This window comes from Osmerus eperlanus, chromosome 22, assembly GCF_963692335.1.
Source record: "Osmerus eperlanus chromosome 22, fOsmEpe2.1, whole genome shotgun sequence".
NCBI classification, from domain to species: domain Eukaryota; kingdom Metazoa; phylum Chordata; class Actinopteri; order Osmeriformes; family Osmeridae; genus Osmerus; species Osmerus eperlanus.
The window spans coordinates 5,223,352-5,240,279 of NC_085039.1; the positions used below are offsets into that span (position 1 = coordinate 5,223,352).

Sequence of the window (16,928 nt, forward strand, 5' to 3'; positions counted from 1 at the left end):
GTAAAAGGGTCACCAAATGCACTTGTACAATACATCACTTTGCAATACCCTTTTGATGTTTTTTCCCCCCTGATGAAGTATTACTTTGGGTTCTGCATTTAAGTAAAATGATGTTATTCTCTTACCACAATTAGTTAAAAAATATTTCAGGAGAGGATGAATCAGGAGATTCATTAGCATAATTTATAAAACGTTATTTTAGTGGAATTCACAAGGATTCTATGTAGAATAAATGGAATACTGACAACATTCAGTTCAGGATCATTTACAGAAAAGTGTGTTGGGGAAGTTTTAATGACAGACACCATCAATATCCATATCTCACTTTGCTGGACTGCTTGGAACACAGGCATATATACACATGCACATCACCATGTTTTCAACCACTTTTAAAGCATATAATGAGTTGGGTTGTTTTTTCATATTTTATATATCTTATCACTATAACTGTACATAATTTAAATGTGTAATAAATGTACTTTTAGAGAAACAACTTTTCGTTAAGTTTTTAATTAATATTGGGAGGTATAACTTTTGATATGTTTAGAGAATTTAATTTGCATCGACATTTGTAATAAAATGCAGGAAATCGTAGCGTGGAGGTGAAGCCGAGGGAGCTATGCTTCCACCCATAGACATACGTCTATGCTTCCACCACCCTCTTTTCAACACGTCATACGTTGGTCCCTTGCTTTCGACGTCACGAGAGCGACACATGCGGCGGTCTTTTTTCGACATCGCATCTCAGAACGTGAACTGGTGAAGTTGTGGTTTGTGGTGGTATTTTGGAAATAAAGTCACTAAAGTCACTAAAGTCATGGCTGTAGCCCCAGTATCCGGTAGAAAACGACTTCTAAAGGAGGAAGACATGACCAAGATCGAGTTTGAGACCAGCGAGGAGGTCGATGTTACTCCTACATTCGACACAATGGGCCTACGAGAGGACCTTCTCCGGGGGATATACGCTTACGGTTAGTTCGGGGATTTGTCTTGGGTAGAGCAGGCCCGGAGCTTGTAGAATACCCTGACTATTTAGTTAAATTCAAATCACAGTGATCGTAGCGAAATATTTGGATTATGAATGGTAGCCAATGACCTCGTTCTGCGTTTACAGCAAAAGTCAGCTAGCCTATCAATGTAGCTAACAAGCTCTCGCTACATTGTTTTCAAGCTATAAGTGTAGCACTAAGCTAAGTAACTGACAGCTAGTCGCTGATAGCTAACGTTACTTATATCATTGGCTATAGGCTAGCTAATATTGACCAGACAGGAAACTAACTAGCACACTAGCTTTTCACTTTAAATAATTTACTTCAATAACTCCTAGGTATTTTTGTTAATTGAAAGTACAACTAGCCAGTTAGCCTTTTAGACACCTAAGTCTGTGGAGGAGGGAAACATTTAGCGATGACTTATCTATATCCTGCTCAAATGAACAAGCAGCACTTGGCTTATTTTAGAAAACACGCATCCATGAAATGAGTGAATAACTATTCCATTATTATTATTTAATTTGTTTTAGGTTTTGAGAAACCATCAGCCATTCAACAGAGAGCAATCAAACAGATCATCAAAGGCAGAGATGTCATTGCACAGTAAGGCCTGGCCCAACTACACAACACAACCACATTCATTTATACAGTACTTTGACTGGAAACCATACTGATCAACATTTGTTTCACACTTGGTCTTGCTAAGGTCTCAGTCCGGTACTGGAAAGACGGCTACCTTTTGTGTTTCCGTGCTGCAGTGTCTCGATATTCAGGTATGTTTGTTGTAATTATTGTAATGAATAAAAAAACGCCCACCTTTCCTCATAAATACGGAACCAATCACAATATGCTAAAATATATATATTTTTTATGTTCTACAGGTGCGTGAAACTCAAGCTCTGATCCTGGCTCCTACCAGAGAATTGGCTGGACAGATACAAAAGGTATGTGGATGTCCTGCTATCTTATCACGAATGTCATCCTGTGCAATGGATTACATCTTCAATAGGACTCCATTTCAACTCTGCAACTTGATGACTCTTTCACCAGGTCCTCCTTGCGCTGGGTGACTACATGAACGTTCAGTGTCATGCCTGCATCGGAGGGACTAACGTGGGTGAAGACATCCGCAAGCTGGACTATGGCCAGCACGTTGTATCTGGGACACCCGGGAGAGTGTTTGGTGAGTCCAGACTGGCGGTTCCAGTAACTAGACAGCACCACTAACTAGGAGCGGGTTGCACAAAACACTATGTTTTTTCCTTAATTATGACACTTAAGGGTACATTTCTCCTTAACTAAGGGATTTACTTAAGGGTGTTGCACAGAATCCCTTAAATGGTTTCCTTAGCTAAGGTGAAATGTTAAGGGATTTACTACATTGAACGTGATTTTACAGCAGTAAAATTTGACCTTTTCCACGGAGACTGTGTTTGTTCAGTTGTATCGCTAGTGCATCACCTTACAAAAGCTAGAGCTAGCTCTAGCTAGACTTAAGGAAATAAAATTGGAAAAGGCAAGAAAACCAAATTGGTCAGAGGAGGAAAATATTGTGCTTCTACAGGAATACAACACATACTAAAAAGTCAATTTGATCCACAAATAACTGCAAACAAAAAACAACGAATGTAGAACGAAATTGCAACAAAAATAAACTCAAGAAGTTTGGTGAAGCGGTCAATTCAAGAAATAGAATAAAAATATAGCTGCAAGCAGCGATGCGGGTTCCTTCGCAAAATGGCAAAATATTATAAACATGTAAACTGCAGAAGATCGAGAGTTGGACAACAAGGGAGCAAAACTACTTCATGTTTGGCCAACAACAGGCTGAATGGGGATTTGAACTCATGAGCATAAGGTTACAAGTCAGTCTCTCTATCCTCTCTGCTACATACCAACTGTTGAGATTGTATGAATAGAAAGGGCAGAGTATTAGCTTTGGTCAGCTTTTGGACAAAGGTTAAGAAACGGTTGACATTTCAAGGTGAAATTGCATGAAATTGTGCATCGTATTTCAGAATGATGTCATCCTGTTGAACTAAACAGATAATCAAAATTATGACAGGCCAAAAGACTATGGCTGGATTCCAACCTACAAACTTATACTTTACAGGTCACCATCCCAGCCCTATTCTCAGTGTTGAATATTGTCATGTTCAGTTACTGTATAAAAAAAGTAAGCTGTTTCTCCTGTGGTAAGTGTTGTTAGATTCAGCCTAAGTTGAAACTGCTTGTACATTTCCTATAAAAACGGGACAACGAGATGACTGGGTTGCTGCTGTAAAGAATAACTTTCTCATCGTTTTTTTAAACAGGTTGTCTGGAGTGCCATAACTTGTCATGGAAGGGAATTTTAAATCATGCCTAGCATCAGTGGGAATGTGTCCTGGCTTAGGTTACTGAAATGAATTTGTGCAACAGGCAAGGGATCCACCTGAACAATCAATTGACTTCATTAGAGAAAACCATTAGAGTTATCTCTACCATGCGTAGACTACAAGTAGCTAGCTACTGTGGTGAACCTGGCTTGTGTTGCAGTGGTTTACACAGTCTCGCTAAACAGATGTGTTGTGATGGGCTCAAATAAACACGCATTGCTATGTTTTACAACCGGAGGATTTATCGGGAGACTAGAAACCGTTTGGTCAGAATAAAAAATTAAAAACTATGCCTCTGACTGGTATTGAACCTTGATTACCAGCACAACATCTCAGCCAATTGAGCTATTCCCAGGCATGGAATACACAAAGTTCAATAACTGGATAATTAAAAAAAGCTGTTTCTCCAGTGGCGAGCATTGTCAGATTTGGTCCAAGTTCAAACAGCTGTAATTCAGTCATATGTTGACATATCAAGGTGAAACTTTGCATGGTACTTCAGAGGCATGTCACCTTAAAGCTTATTAGGTTTGAACCATCCTTCAAAAATACATTTGATTTAGTGACACAAATATATTGAGGCAATGTGGACATTTACATAAATACACCTATTTCAGCCATTTTGTACTTGATTCAATTGCCTTAAGTAACGTTTTTAAATACGTCAATGATACATATCTGTACCAAATTTCAAGTCAATTTCACCTTTGGTTCAAGAGAAGAGGAATTTTGAATGTTTTCCCAAATTATCACAGTACAGGAAAATCCATCATGGCGGACCTTATGGGTCCTTGAGGATTTTTTGTTCCTCATGAAAAATGAGGCATGCCCACCACGTTTCAGAAGAATTGGAGCAATGGGGTGGAAATGCCATCACTTTGAAAATCGGACTTTTGGGCGTGGCCTGTGGCGCCCCCTATGGTCCGATGTGGCCCATATTTGGTGTGGGGGTACCCACTTGGATGTAGTATCAATGTGCCAAATTAGAACATTTATGACCATGGACTTTTTGAGATATTGGGGCGCAAGGAGAAGAAAAATAATAAGAATACCAACAATAACAATAGGTTCCCTCCTACCGGAGGAACCTAAATATGATAATTTGACTTATGTCCAAAAAAGAGAGAACCAATTACAGGAGGGAGTCAAATAAAACGGGTGATATCAACTTTACTTGTAGGTCTTGTTGCTACACAGTAACGTTTAAGTGGGAGTTACTTCTAAAGGCCGATTTATACTTCTCCGTTTTTACGGAGACAGGGAACGCCCTCTCCGACGAGGAATTCCCTCTCCGTGCCCTCTCCGAGCCCCTCGGAGAGCTCTACGTGCACCTCCTGATTTTCCTGACTATCCGTCTGTCCGTCCGTCATTTTACGGATACCCCTTGGCTGTGATTGGTCCGTATTAAGAACCGCTTGCGTCAGGGGCGGGGGCGGGGTTGCCGTGATAAACAGGACGAACAGAATCCTTTGACCACCATTGCTGTAAGTTTTTACAATTCATATTTCAGCTAAACAGTACATGTAAATCAGCATCTGAATTAAAATGTGACGAGAAATGGGCAGTGTAGTTGCTGAAAATGTGCGTATTTTATTGATGAAACGGCTAATTTGTAAATTTGCTCCGACTTTTCGCAGTGCAGCGCCACCTACTCTTCTGGCAGTGAAGTGTTTTCAGCACCCACAGCCTTCAGAGTACTATAAATTCAACCAATCCGTCCGAGTCCGTCCGTCTGTCCGTAACGGAGTCGGAGAAGTATAATTCGGCCTTAACTGTGTAAATCAAAATGAGATCAACAGTTACTCTGCATTCACCGGCCTGAGTCTAGCTACTTACAGCGGTAGCCGACGCATAAATAGCCTTAATTTATCTCCATAAACTCGGCAATGTTGCGGTAAAGAATAAGTCAGAGGTACCTTTTAGTTTTCTTCCTTACTTTGTTTGCTAAGGGCTTTCGTTCTACGCTTTAAGGGAATCCTTAAGTAGCCTATAAGACAAAGATAAGGAGAAAACCTTAAATACTTAAAAGTGACATGACATGCTGTTTTTGGATGCTTTTATATAGGCCTTAGTGGTCCCCTAATACTGTATCAGAAGTCTCTTTCCCGATATTCAGCCTTGGTGCAGAACTACAGTCCCACAAGGAACTTTCCTCAGAATGCGCCGTTTTGGTGTCTGTAGCTTTAAATGCTAATGCGGAGCGGAGGGGCGGCACCATGCGCTAATGTTTACAATGGATGTATCGCAATGGCTGTAGCCCCGTTGCTGTAAGATGCCACGAATTTGCCCATTCTCATCTGATAACCCTGGTTTGCAGAGGTACACACTCAGTCATTTCAATGAGGGGAAAGGCGGATATCGCGCGCCATAACACCAACAGCAGAACGGTTATCCAAATAACAAAGAAGTGTACAACACTCACGTTACAGCATGTGTATTCACACACATACTTGATGCTATCTACTTTTCCATTAGCGACAGTAACTCAGCTGTTAGCTGCAGAGCTAATGTTACAGCCACATTCTAAGGGTAGCAAGCTAGGTAACCATATACAGTAAAGCTACAAAATGATATAGCGTTAGTTAACTTACTTGTCCGAGGTTAGTAGCTGGACGAAGGAGAGTTAGTACTGATCCAGAATTTAATTTCAGCAAGGCCAGTTTTGTATTAGCTCAAGTTGAGGAAACAGTCGTGGCTGAAGTGTTTGGCGCAGACATACAAAACAAATGCGCCTACAACAGAAGTTGTGTAGGCACATTTCCAGAGAAAATAAAATTAAGATACTGGGTCTTCAGAGGCTCGGATGAAGGAACTGTAAAAAGATTTTTGTTTTCCTTTGTACATCCAAACTGAGCAAATGTTATGCTTTGTTCGTTTGCAAGCCATGTCTCGAGGATAAAAACACTTGCACCGTCGTAGCTCAGTTTCTTATGGGCGGGCCAGATTATCTGGGCGGGCAAAGCAGAGAGAGGAGGTAACCTTCCTCCTTGTGACGTAAGAGATTTTCAAACAGAGCAATTGAGCTTTCATTTTCTGAAAGGCGGAGAAGAACACCCCCAGGGCTTGGTTTACACCGATCGAAAATTCTAGCCACTGGGGGACCAAAGGCAGGCTAGGGGAACTCGTATTAATGTTAAATAACCTCCTAAAGTGAAGTTTTCATGTCATGTCACCTTTAAGGGAACATTTAAGGAAAAAACTTAAGGTGTTTTGTGCAACCGGCCCCAGGTCTTTTGCTACCTCTATATCAACATAGAAAAGCAAAAAGATGGAACGGCTACTCAAGACAAATATATTCATTGTATTTTGTAGTATCATTGCAGACAAGACCAATGCTGTTTATTCAGAAAATGCATATAGTTTTTTCTTTAGGGAAGATATTACAAAGATGTAAGTCGCCAGCAAACTTCTTATCAGTGAGACTCAGTGTTTCCTGTTTCCTGTCCCCTTCAGACATGATCCGCAGGAGAAGCCTGAGGACACGTGCCATAAAGATGCTGGTTCTGGATGAGGCTGACGAAATGCTCAACAAAGGTACAAGGCAGAAGCTCTCCATTCTCTCCAGGCATTGACAATCCTCATATCCTGAAACTTGAATGACAATGTATCAGCATTTCAAAACTAGCATTGCGAGACATTTGACCTTTCACCAACCCGTCCCAGGTTTCAAAGAACAGATCTACGACGTGTATCGTTACCTGCCCCCTGCCACCCAGGTGTGCCTCATCAGTGCCACGCTTCCCCATGAGATTCTGGAGATGACCAACAAGTTCATGACCGACCCCATCCGCATCCTGGTCAAACGGTGGGTAATGCCGACCGCTGTCGTTCACCCACCAGCTCTCCTTCCTGTCAGGGCATTGGCTTTGAACAACCAATGCCACCAAGACACTACATGACTTTCAATACTTGGAATTCTTAATTAACAAGTTTTGTTTTGTTTAGAGGTACACCCACACCAAATAATTTGTCTTGCTTGTGCAGGGCTCGAAATAAACTTTTTTACTTGGTAGCACTGGTGCTCCCCACTTTTAAAAGTTAGGAGCATCCGCAAAATTTTAGGAGCACCCACCGACATATTAAGGAGCGCCACAACTAACATTTTTATATTTTTATATATTTTATTTAATTCTAATTCCACTTAGTACTGCTAGCTTATGTAGTACCCTTAGTATATTGTCCACATATTAAAATTTTAGGTCCCTATATGTTTATTGTATGCACCTTCCTGCCAAAGCAAATTCCTTGTCTGTGCAAACTTTCATGGCGAATAAATCCCATTCTGATTCTGATTGTTATAGATCTATTTTGCATGCTAGTTAGCTCCCTGTCATATGACAACAGAGCACAGTGACAGCTAATATTAACCAATCTAAAATCTGCATTGAAGTTAAGAACATAAAGATCAAGTTTAATTGGTTATGTAAAGTTGGATAAACTACTGTGCACTAGGCTAATTGGCGAACGTTTGGTAAAATAATTAAAACGGGTCGCACCATAACGATTATTTGCACTCGCGCAAATGCTCCAGAACATCTTTTACGGTTCGAACAGATACATTTCTGGAGAATATGTGACCAAAATGGTCGCTATTTTTATCCTGTTATGGGTGGTTTATTAAGTGCGGTGTTCATTACTTGGTCCTGAAGACTGAACCCTTTTATGGTGTGTGACCCATAGTGATGAGTTGACACTGGAGGGCATCAAGCAGTTCTTTGTGGCCGTGGAGAGAGAGGAGTGGAAGTTTGACACCCTGTGTGACCTCTACGACACCCTCACCATCACTCAGGCTGTCATCTTCTGCAACACCAAGAGGAAGGTCTGCAAAACTCTTGTCATATTTCAATTCATATATCACTAATTACTATATCACTCATGTAAGACCAATCCTCTGTGAGCACAGTAGTTGGTTCTATTGACACAAATGTGGTAATTTGTGTCAATAGTCAATCATTCTAATCTACAGCGTGCCGGTGTTGGCAAAAATAACGTACATTTCTATTTTTTCTCGTGTTGTGTCAAATTGGATGAGCTTGATCTGAATGGATTTGTTGTCCACTCTTCATACGGTAGGTTGATTGGCTCACAGAGAAGATGAGGGAGGCCAACTTCACTGTGTCCTCCATGCATGGAGACATGCCCCAGAAGGAGAGAGAATCCATCATGAAGGAGTTCAGATCTGGGGCAAGGTAACGCACAGCATTGAAAATACACTGCATTTACTGCTAGAGACCCCCTCTGAACCAAACTCTTTGTGAGGATAAAAAATGTCTTGTACACAGGCTTGTTTACAGCCTAGAAGACAACCCAGGTCGAGGCAAGTTTTCTAACGTGTTGCTCTCCTTGTGTGTAGCCGAGTGCTGATCTCCACAGACGTGTGGGCCCGAGGTCTGGACGTTCCCCAGGTGTCTCTCATCATCAACTACGACCTGCCCAACAACAGAGAGTTGTACATCCACAGGTAGGTTCGGCACTCCCTCTCTCAACATTCTTGGAACAGTCATTGAGTGAGTCTCCAAGACAGACAAGTCAGGGCTATTTTTTTTCTTCAATATTTAATAAATTAAGCAATTTATTACAAATGTTTTCCAATTCCAGGATTGGCCGATCAGGTCGCTACGGCCGTAAAGGTGTGGCCATCAACTTTGTGAAGAATGATGACATCCGTATCCTCCGTGATATTGAGCAGTACTACTCAACACAGATCGATGAAATGCCAATGAATGGTAAATCAGCAGTTTTCTACTTTTTTTCTTAAAACGGTAACTGTTTTACAAAGTAATGTAACATTGTCCATACATGAATTTGGGGGAATGCTCATTGTATACAAAACACAATGTTAATTGTAAAATTTGTACTTGTCTTTCAGTGGCTGATTTGATCTAAGGCGACAACAAACCCATCTACAGCTTTGATTTCGCTTGGACCCCATTTATTTACTGTTTGAATTCCTGTCTCCTGCGTCTTTTTTTTTTATTATTAATAGTAATTTTGGAACTTTGAAGTCTCATTGTTATGACTTGTATTTTTAGGGAAATACTTACTGTACTATCAGTTTTGTAAATAAAGATTTGTTGCCCTTTCGATTGTTACTTTCCCTATAACATTTTTACGCACTGCAAATCAGTTTTTAATATGCTGCATATAGTCATAAAGTATCAGAAGTCTGATGCCTTTTCATGGTGTCCAAGGTGAAATGAACAGTTAGTTAAAAATATAGCTGCAAGCAGCAATAAGGGTGGCCAAGCAGGTAGAATTTAGACATCTTCAGAACAGGGTTCCGAGTAAATGCAGCAAGTTCGATGTGAATCCACTAAAGATTTGCAGAGATACGACCCAACTTCCTGTTTGCCGGCTTTGCCGCAGATTTTGATTGGCTGTACCGATCAAACCGTTTCGAAAATCTAAAATAATTTTGATAGTTTGTGTGAGGATTGCCATGACTATATACAGCTAGACTACAGGTAGTTAGCGACTGTGTTGTACCTGGCTTCCTTTGCAGTGGCTTACAGTCTCGCTAAACAGAAAACCAGTGACATGGCAGGCTCATTGGCTTTGGCTGGATTTGAACCTCTTATGTTGCCCTTGCCAGGACACCAATTTATCCTAGTGAGCTATTCTCAGTTCTGGAAATTAGTGTTCAGTTACTGTGTAAAAATATAAGCAGTTTTTGTACTGGCAAGCGGTTGTCAGATTTGGCCCAAATTTAAACAGCTGCAATTCAGTCCTATTTTGACGTCAAGGTGATTGTGGTCTGAAGATAATCTTTACCAAATTTGCTGAATATTGGATATATTTTGTTGGAGGAATAGGGAAAAAACTTTTATAAAACGTAAAATGACGGTCGCATCAATTCTGCTGGTATAACAAGTTAACATGTCAGACACGGGATCACCCCCAAAAGGTTGTGTCATCTAACATCTAGGGCCTAGATGTTAGATGACACAACCTTTTGTGGACCTCTTTGGAACAGGGTACCAAGTTTGATCGGCGATGTTTGATCTTTGACATTTTTGCTTATTGCAGCGCCACCTAGAGGTGAAATGGCATGATCTATTTTGGACCTCTTTAGAACAGGGTCCCTAGTCCCTATACCAAATGTTGGTGTTAATGCAGTAAAGATGTGCTGAGATATGACCTCACTTCCCTTTTTCCGGATCAGTTGCTGAATTTGGCTGTAACTAACAATCGGTTGGGAAAACTGACAACTCCATGGGATAACTTGTGTGAGGCTTGGAGGAGGAGTAGCAAAAAAAAATTGTAGGAGTAGCAAAAAAAGTTTTTACTTAAAATTCAAGATGGTGAGGAATCTATATAACTGGGTATGACGTCATGAAGTGCGTTGAACTCGTCTTTACCCAGGGAATCCAACAATACCTCTAAGAAAATGAGGCATATGATTCAAAAGTAACGTGTGTAAACACACCTTCAACTTTGATCCATTGGTGGCGCTAGAGGGTTCGAATGGGAGACATGAAACTTGGTGAAATTGATGAGGGGACTGGCCCCAAAGAGTGTGCCAAATTTCACAACTTCTGACCAGGGGCTGCCATAGACTCCCATGGCGGAAGAAGTATAATAATGTATAATAATAATAATAAGAAGAAAAGGTAAAACACTTAAGGTGGCTTTGCTGCTTGGCCACCAATGACATGACTAACAATTTGGTAACTAACCTCGGAACTGGGGCTATTTTTACAGGTCAACTAAACATGACTTTTGGATTAGGCCATTCCAAGACTGACTGGCATAAATAGGGGTATTTTCTTATTGGTGTGCTTGCTCTCAGTAAGGCACACTACTGTTATCTTTCATATTATAGACACCCTAACTCGTCCATCAGTTTTTGCACTACACAGACATGAAATGTGTCTTGTTCCCGTTGTGGCAGGTTCTGTTGTATGGTTTCGGAAATATTTACGTTTTATGGTTTTTGCTGCTAACGCTAGCAAACTAATACATTCACATCACAAACCGGTGCATGCTACCAATAAAGCCTACAGTAAAAGTCAGTACAGTAGCCTTCATTTAGAATTCAAATGTATCTTTAAAACATCCCACTTTGTTTTATTAGTGGCACAAGCTATAATGGCCAACTTCTCTGCTGTCTCCTGGGAGATATTGTAGTGGTAGTCATGAAAGTAATCATATTAGGGCCCTCGTAGCTGTAAGTTGAGGCCTCACTCAACTTACATGGCATCTTCTATCTTCATTGATCTGTTCCAAGTAAATAAAAAATATTCTGCAAACTTAAAATGTATCTTTTAAAAAAGCACTTTAAAGATGTATTTTCAGCATCTTCATGTTTTATTTGAGAGTATGGCAGAAAGCATGAAGGGGAGGTTCTTACATGCAGGGGCCCCCCACACAGATTCAAGCCCAGCTGAGCCAGGCTTTTAGCCAAGGCCAAGATTTTGTGGCCTTAGACTACATGGTGCACACGCTTATCTGGTGGGCAACTCGGGCCCCCTGCATTTAGAATTAAAATGTTTATTTTTAACGTTTACATTTTGTGTTGGGGCCTGGTGTGTCTGTATCATGTTATCTGAGGCCTTACCACGGTGTTCAAATCCATGTCCATCTTCACTGATCTGTCCTAAATAAATCTGAAATGATCAGCTACATATTTCTATTTTTATCACACTTTAAAGATGTCTACATCTTCATGATTTGACAGTGTGGTCAGGGTTTTCCTATCAAGTTCGGCTATGTATTTATATCACGTTGGTTACATAATTCTTGAAGAAAAAAAAGGGATCAAAAGCATCTTTCCAACCATTTTGAGCCATGTAGGTAGCAAAATGATCGTTAAATAAAAAGCCTCAAATGTATATTGCATACTCAGTTGTCAGTATGTCGTTTAGTAGCACGAAAATGTAAGTGTACCAAATGTTTGAACAATATGGACATTTGTATGTATGTTTTGTACATTCCCTTTATGCAATATGTGGTAGTCAGTATGTATGCATGTTTGCGTGTACCCCTCTTGCAATATGTTGTGTACTTGTCTATCTGGACCTCTAGATAGACAAGTACACAACATATTGCAAGAGGGGTACACATACATATATGTATTTGATATTAATTGAAATAGGTTTGGAGGTGATGTAGTGATGAATAAACTTCCCTAGTTGCAGCAGCCACAAGCACTTACTTTTCCCAGAAATTGAACCCTCTAATTTGAAGTTGAATAAACTTCCCTAGTTGCAGCAGCCACAAGCACTTACTTTTCCCAGAAATTGAACCCTCTAATTTGGAGACAACACTTCCGGTATTGTTGGAGATTGTTTTAATCTTGTATTGAAAAATAAATTAACGAAAATAACTTTAAAATGCAACAAAAGACTAAATAAGATTATAAACATTCTTTGCCAGCAGGGGTGGAATTGCAGTGCTCAATGTAGATTACAAATATATATAAAAATGATTTTATTGACATGTACACATCACAAAAGCATTCCTTTACATACAGTAACTGCACAGTGGCCTACCACGAAACCATTGTTCTTCCAGCTACAAAAAAGGTATAGAAAATTTATTTATATATGTATATTTAATACACATGCCCCATGATGAGTTTTAGAAAACTAAACTGTACAAAACAGCACACATTGGCGGTAATGGTCTGGATGGAATAAAGAAAAAAAAAACATGATAGTTCTAAGTTCAAAAATTTAAGGGCAATATACACAATGATTCACCTTAAAAGCAGCTGGTTGTGACACGTATGCCAAATTCTGAAATGGACCCCCGAGAATCGACATTACCCAATCAGACCCACGTCTGTTTGAGGTCAAGAACGGCAAGTTGCTAAACTATCCTAGCCAATAAGAGGGCAAAATTGATGCCATTGCTGAAGCCAGTTCAGAGGTCTCCGATCTACAGGGTAAAGGGTCGATTTCGAACTCAGCAATATTGTGGATGGGGATGCGGTTTAAAGAGTAGTGTTTACTTCTGTGGGTAGGTCTATGTAGTGGTGGAAAATATCAAGAGAACAAAGCGTATAATGCGGCATCTTTAAAAACGCCAACTGATTCTAACATTGATTTCCATTCACTTGAGAAATAGAAGCAAAGAAACAAAAAAGCTGGTCAGAGAAAAACATTTGACAGCAAATAGTTATATTTAAATAGTTATATAGAAAAAGTGGCCTAACCCAGACAAAACACACAAACTACAGCAAAACCGTTCTGAGGACACCTTTCCATAGTCTAACGGGACACACACGTATCCAATCAGCAGTCCGATCAGGGAGGAAGTAGTTGGGGTCTGCTCACAATGCCTTCCCATCATTGGGCACCACTGTTTAAGAGTGGGCCAAGGGATAAGACCAATTAGACAACATGGGGTAAAGCTGTAAACTTTGGTACTACGAGCGCCACACCATGGCCGCTCAGTTAAGTCTTTAACTTTGTGTGCTGCGACACCTGCTCACCCAGGCAATTTCAAGGAGTTGAACACAGTCAGTCTAAGCGATCAGTACATGGAGGATCACATTAGAGGCTTCAACACCTGGAGAGAAACAGCCGTGTGAGGAACACAAAGAGGAGAGAAAGAGAAAGGAAGGCGTCAGACAAAGAGGGGGGGGGGGGGATGGGATGGGATGGGAAAAAACACAGTAGACAGCAGGCAACAACAAAACAAGTACAGAAAGGAGGTAAATGGGAACATTCATTCACAATCATGTTGTTCACTCAGCCAACAGAAACGGATGACGACAGACGCGCCACCTGTGATTTTTGTGGTTTTAAGTACAACAATATTGACCTCCCCTCCCTCTATTATACAACCCTAAATCCCACCCAAACCATCCCCAGAAAATGGAATGACTATTAAAAAAAAAAGATTAAAAAAACAAAGTGCCAACCTGTATTCTACATTTGCTGTGAACCAAGTGTACAATTATATATATATTTTAATCTAGACCAGCATGGCATGGGAACCATGATCTACGGGGGGGAGAGAAATATTTATAATATATTATTATAGTCCTAAAAATTGTAATCTGAAATTGAGCAGAAGGACAGTAGGCGCAGCTAGTTTTTCTTCTTGACATTGTTGTTGGAGGCCAGTCTCGTTCTCTGGGCTGGTATCAAGGCGCCCAGTGTGACTCGACTTCTTGCCACCTCAAAGAGTTTGGAAAACACCTGGAAGGAGGGAGGGTAGGGGGGGTGGCGGCGTTATGTTAGGAGAGAGATTTAAACACCGTTTTGTTTACACACACAAAAATGAATAGCCGAGCTACAAGTCATCCTGTGTTTTCCAGATGGCTGGCTCACCTTTCGGGGAGTCCTCTACGCAAGCACAAAAGGGAGAGAGAGAGAGAGAGAGAGAAAGTGTGGTATAAATTAGAGGTGGAAAAGAGAGGAAATATCACACAGAAGTTGAAAGGGGTTTGGAGTAAATGGGTAAACCTCTATGATCTGAAGAGCAGATTGGTGAATCACTTATGGTCACAGAGAGGAGGAAACAAATCAAGTGAACTGAAACAAGGTGTGAATGCGAGCAAGTGCTTTGAACAAGAGTCTACGTAGACTGGGTGAGATGCAGGAGCAGATAATCACCAGTAAAAAAGAAGGGCACGCAATCCCCATTGTGAGAGGAAAGGAAGATAAACCCATCATCTTATTTGGTGACATCAAATGAAAAGCAGATTCTCAAATAGACATGGAAGTGGACACATGCAGATGTCCTTCTCCGAACACACGCCGCATTCCAAACTGACCAGACCCACCTGCTCCCACAAGGTCTCGGCCACCTGGTCGATGACGCTGCCCACCTCGCGGAACTCCCCTGAGTACTTGGCGTAGGCCCAGACGCACAGCGCCGCCAGAGCCATGCCCATCACCAGGTTGCACAGGGTCGCAACCGAGCTGATGCCCACAAAGCCGGTGATGAGTGATGCCACGTACATGGCAAACATGACGGCGAACAGCGTGGCGGGCGTGCGTGCCGCGTAGAAGATGTTCTTGCCGTCGTTGTGCTTGGTGAAGTTGGCATAGGCCTCGTCGAGCATGCCCTCCAGCTGCTCCTGGTAGCGTCGGCAGAACTCCTCGCCACCCATCTTCTTCACCGAACTGAAGTGCCGCACCGACGCCTGCCTAAGGTCGTCGTGGCGACGCTCCAGCTCAACCGGAGACATGTAAGGCTCGTCTCCGCCGCACACCTGCCGGAGGGTGGAGGTAGGGTTAGTTTTGGGTTCGTGGGGGGATACTAGTGTACGCTCAAACACTTAATTACAAAGTCATCTTATAAGCACTTGGACCCTACTCCTTATACATTTGTAAAGGTTACAAGGGACTGATGGTTCTACTGTCTCCCAAAGCAGTTAAAAAACATTGTTAGTCCAAAAACACTTGGCTGAATCTCTTCAGGGAGTTTTGGATGCAGCTGCATTGTCACCTTTATGCTTACCAGAGAACAGTCCAAATGGACATATTCCAGCAACACAGTAGGTACTAAAAACACATTTAAAATCGTCTTTCGTCTAAAGACTATTCTTGATAAAGCCATGAACCAGTGATTCCAAACACTTGCTGTTTATTGTGACAGTGTATGTTTTTACAGCAAGCAAGTCCACTAATCAGTCAATCTCAGTCCCATACGTAGACTTGTGGTATAATGTTACAGCACTAGGGGGAGCCATTTCTATATGATCCCTCCTATAAGATTGTCAGAGTACAACTTCAAGGTTTGAGGGGTTACACAAGGCTGTCACACTGCCACTTTCACATTCTCCTTGTCAGTTTCACCACCGAATGACCATGAACACAAAATGATTAATTACTTTCTAAATGAACACTGAACAATTGAATCTCTCTAATCGTGGTGAATATATTTTAGGCCAAAAAGTGTTAAATACTTCTTTGCCTGCTTACAAATCCTAAGATAAATAAAAATAAATAAATATCATGGTTTAAAAAATAAAAATATAACAGCAGAAGTAAATTGTACAATTACCTGTTCCATGCCTTTGTTGTAGATGTCCTTTGCTCCAGCTACAGCTGCTAGGTTGTTGGCTTCAGCTGTTGCCTAGTTATGGCAAGAAAATAGAAGCCTTTTCACCCATATCTATATACATCTATGTTTTCACCAGGTTGAATAAGTCACAAAGGGTTCTCAGAACAGGATTTAAATTAATGTAATAATACGCCAAATCCTGTTTCATGTTTTAACACCGAAATGGTAATGGTTGTTTGATTATATATTTCTTGTTCATTACCTGCAACATTGATTTGGGATGAGGCAGCTCCTCACCTTGGTATATTTTCATGTATGCCTAATCCAGAGAAACAATCCAATAGTTAATCGTAAGTTTAAAAACAAGCCGTTCAAAAACTGAAAAATAGCTGCAAGCAGCAATGAGGTGGCCAAGCAGGTAAAATGAACAATTTTTTTTTTAGACATCCTCAGAACAGGGTTCTGAGTAAATGCAGCTTTGAATCCATCAAAGATTTGCTGATACGACCCAACTTCCGTTTGCCGGCTTTGCCGAAGATTTTGATTGGCTGTACCAGATCAAACCGTTTCGAAAATTTAAAATAATTTTGATAGTTTG

General features: G+C 40.9%; 2 protein-coding genes across 4 annotated transcripts in view; one reads left to right on the forward strand and one right to left on the reverse strand.

Annotated features, from left to right (window-relative positions):
* Window positions 1-688: 688 nt before the first annotated feature.
* On the forward strand, window positions 689-9,447 carry eif4a3 (eukaryotic translation initiation factor 4A3). Its single transcript, XM_062448253.1, has 12 exons — window positions 689-971; window positions 1,523-1,595; window positions 1,699-1,765; window positions 1,874-1,936; window positions 2,043-2,175; window positions 6,824-6,904; window positions 7,034-7,175; window positions 8,051-8,189; window positions 8,444-8,559; window positions 8,724-8,831; window positions 8,969-9,096; window positions 9,240-9,447. Exons 1-12 carry the CDS (start codon window positions 818-820, stop codon window positions 9,254-9,256), a joined length of 1,221 nt encoding a protein of 406 aa, XP_062304237.1. The 5' UTR covers window positions 689-817; the 3' UTR covers window positions 9,257-9,447.
* Window positions 9,448-12,642: 3,195 nt separating this feature from the next.
* Window positions 12,643-16,928, reverse strand: part of LOC134008647 (atlastin-2-like) — a 29,870-nt gene continuing 25,584 nt past the window's right edge. Inside the window, exons 10-14 of one of the 3 annotated variants that reach the window (XM_062448128.1) lie at window positions 16,593-16,649; window positions 16,331-16,402; window positions 15,105-15,536; window positions 14,650-14,664; window positions 12,643-14,517 (exon numbers count right to left, since the gene is read on the reverse strand). In XM_062448128.1, the coding sequence (XP_062304112.1) occupies window positions 14,407-14,517; window positions 14,650-14,664; window positions 15,105-15,536; window positions 16,331-16,402; window positions 16,593-16,649 (687 nt within the window). In that variant the 3' untranslated portion in view covers window positions 12,643-14,406. The remainder of the gene's footprint in view (window positions 14,518-14,649; window positions 14,665-15,104; window positions 15,537-16,330; window positions 16,403-16,592; window positions 16,650-16,928) is intronic. The other 2 variants (XM_062448130.1, XM_062448129.1) reach the window with 2 other exon arrangements.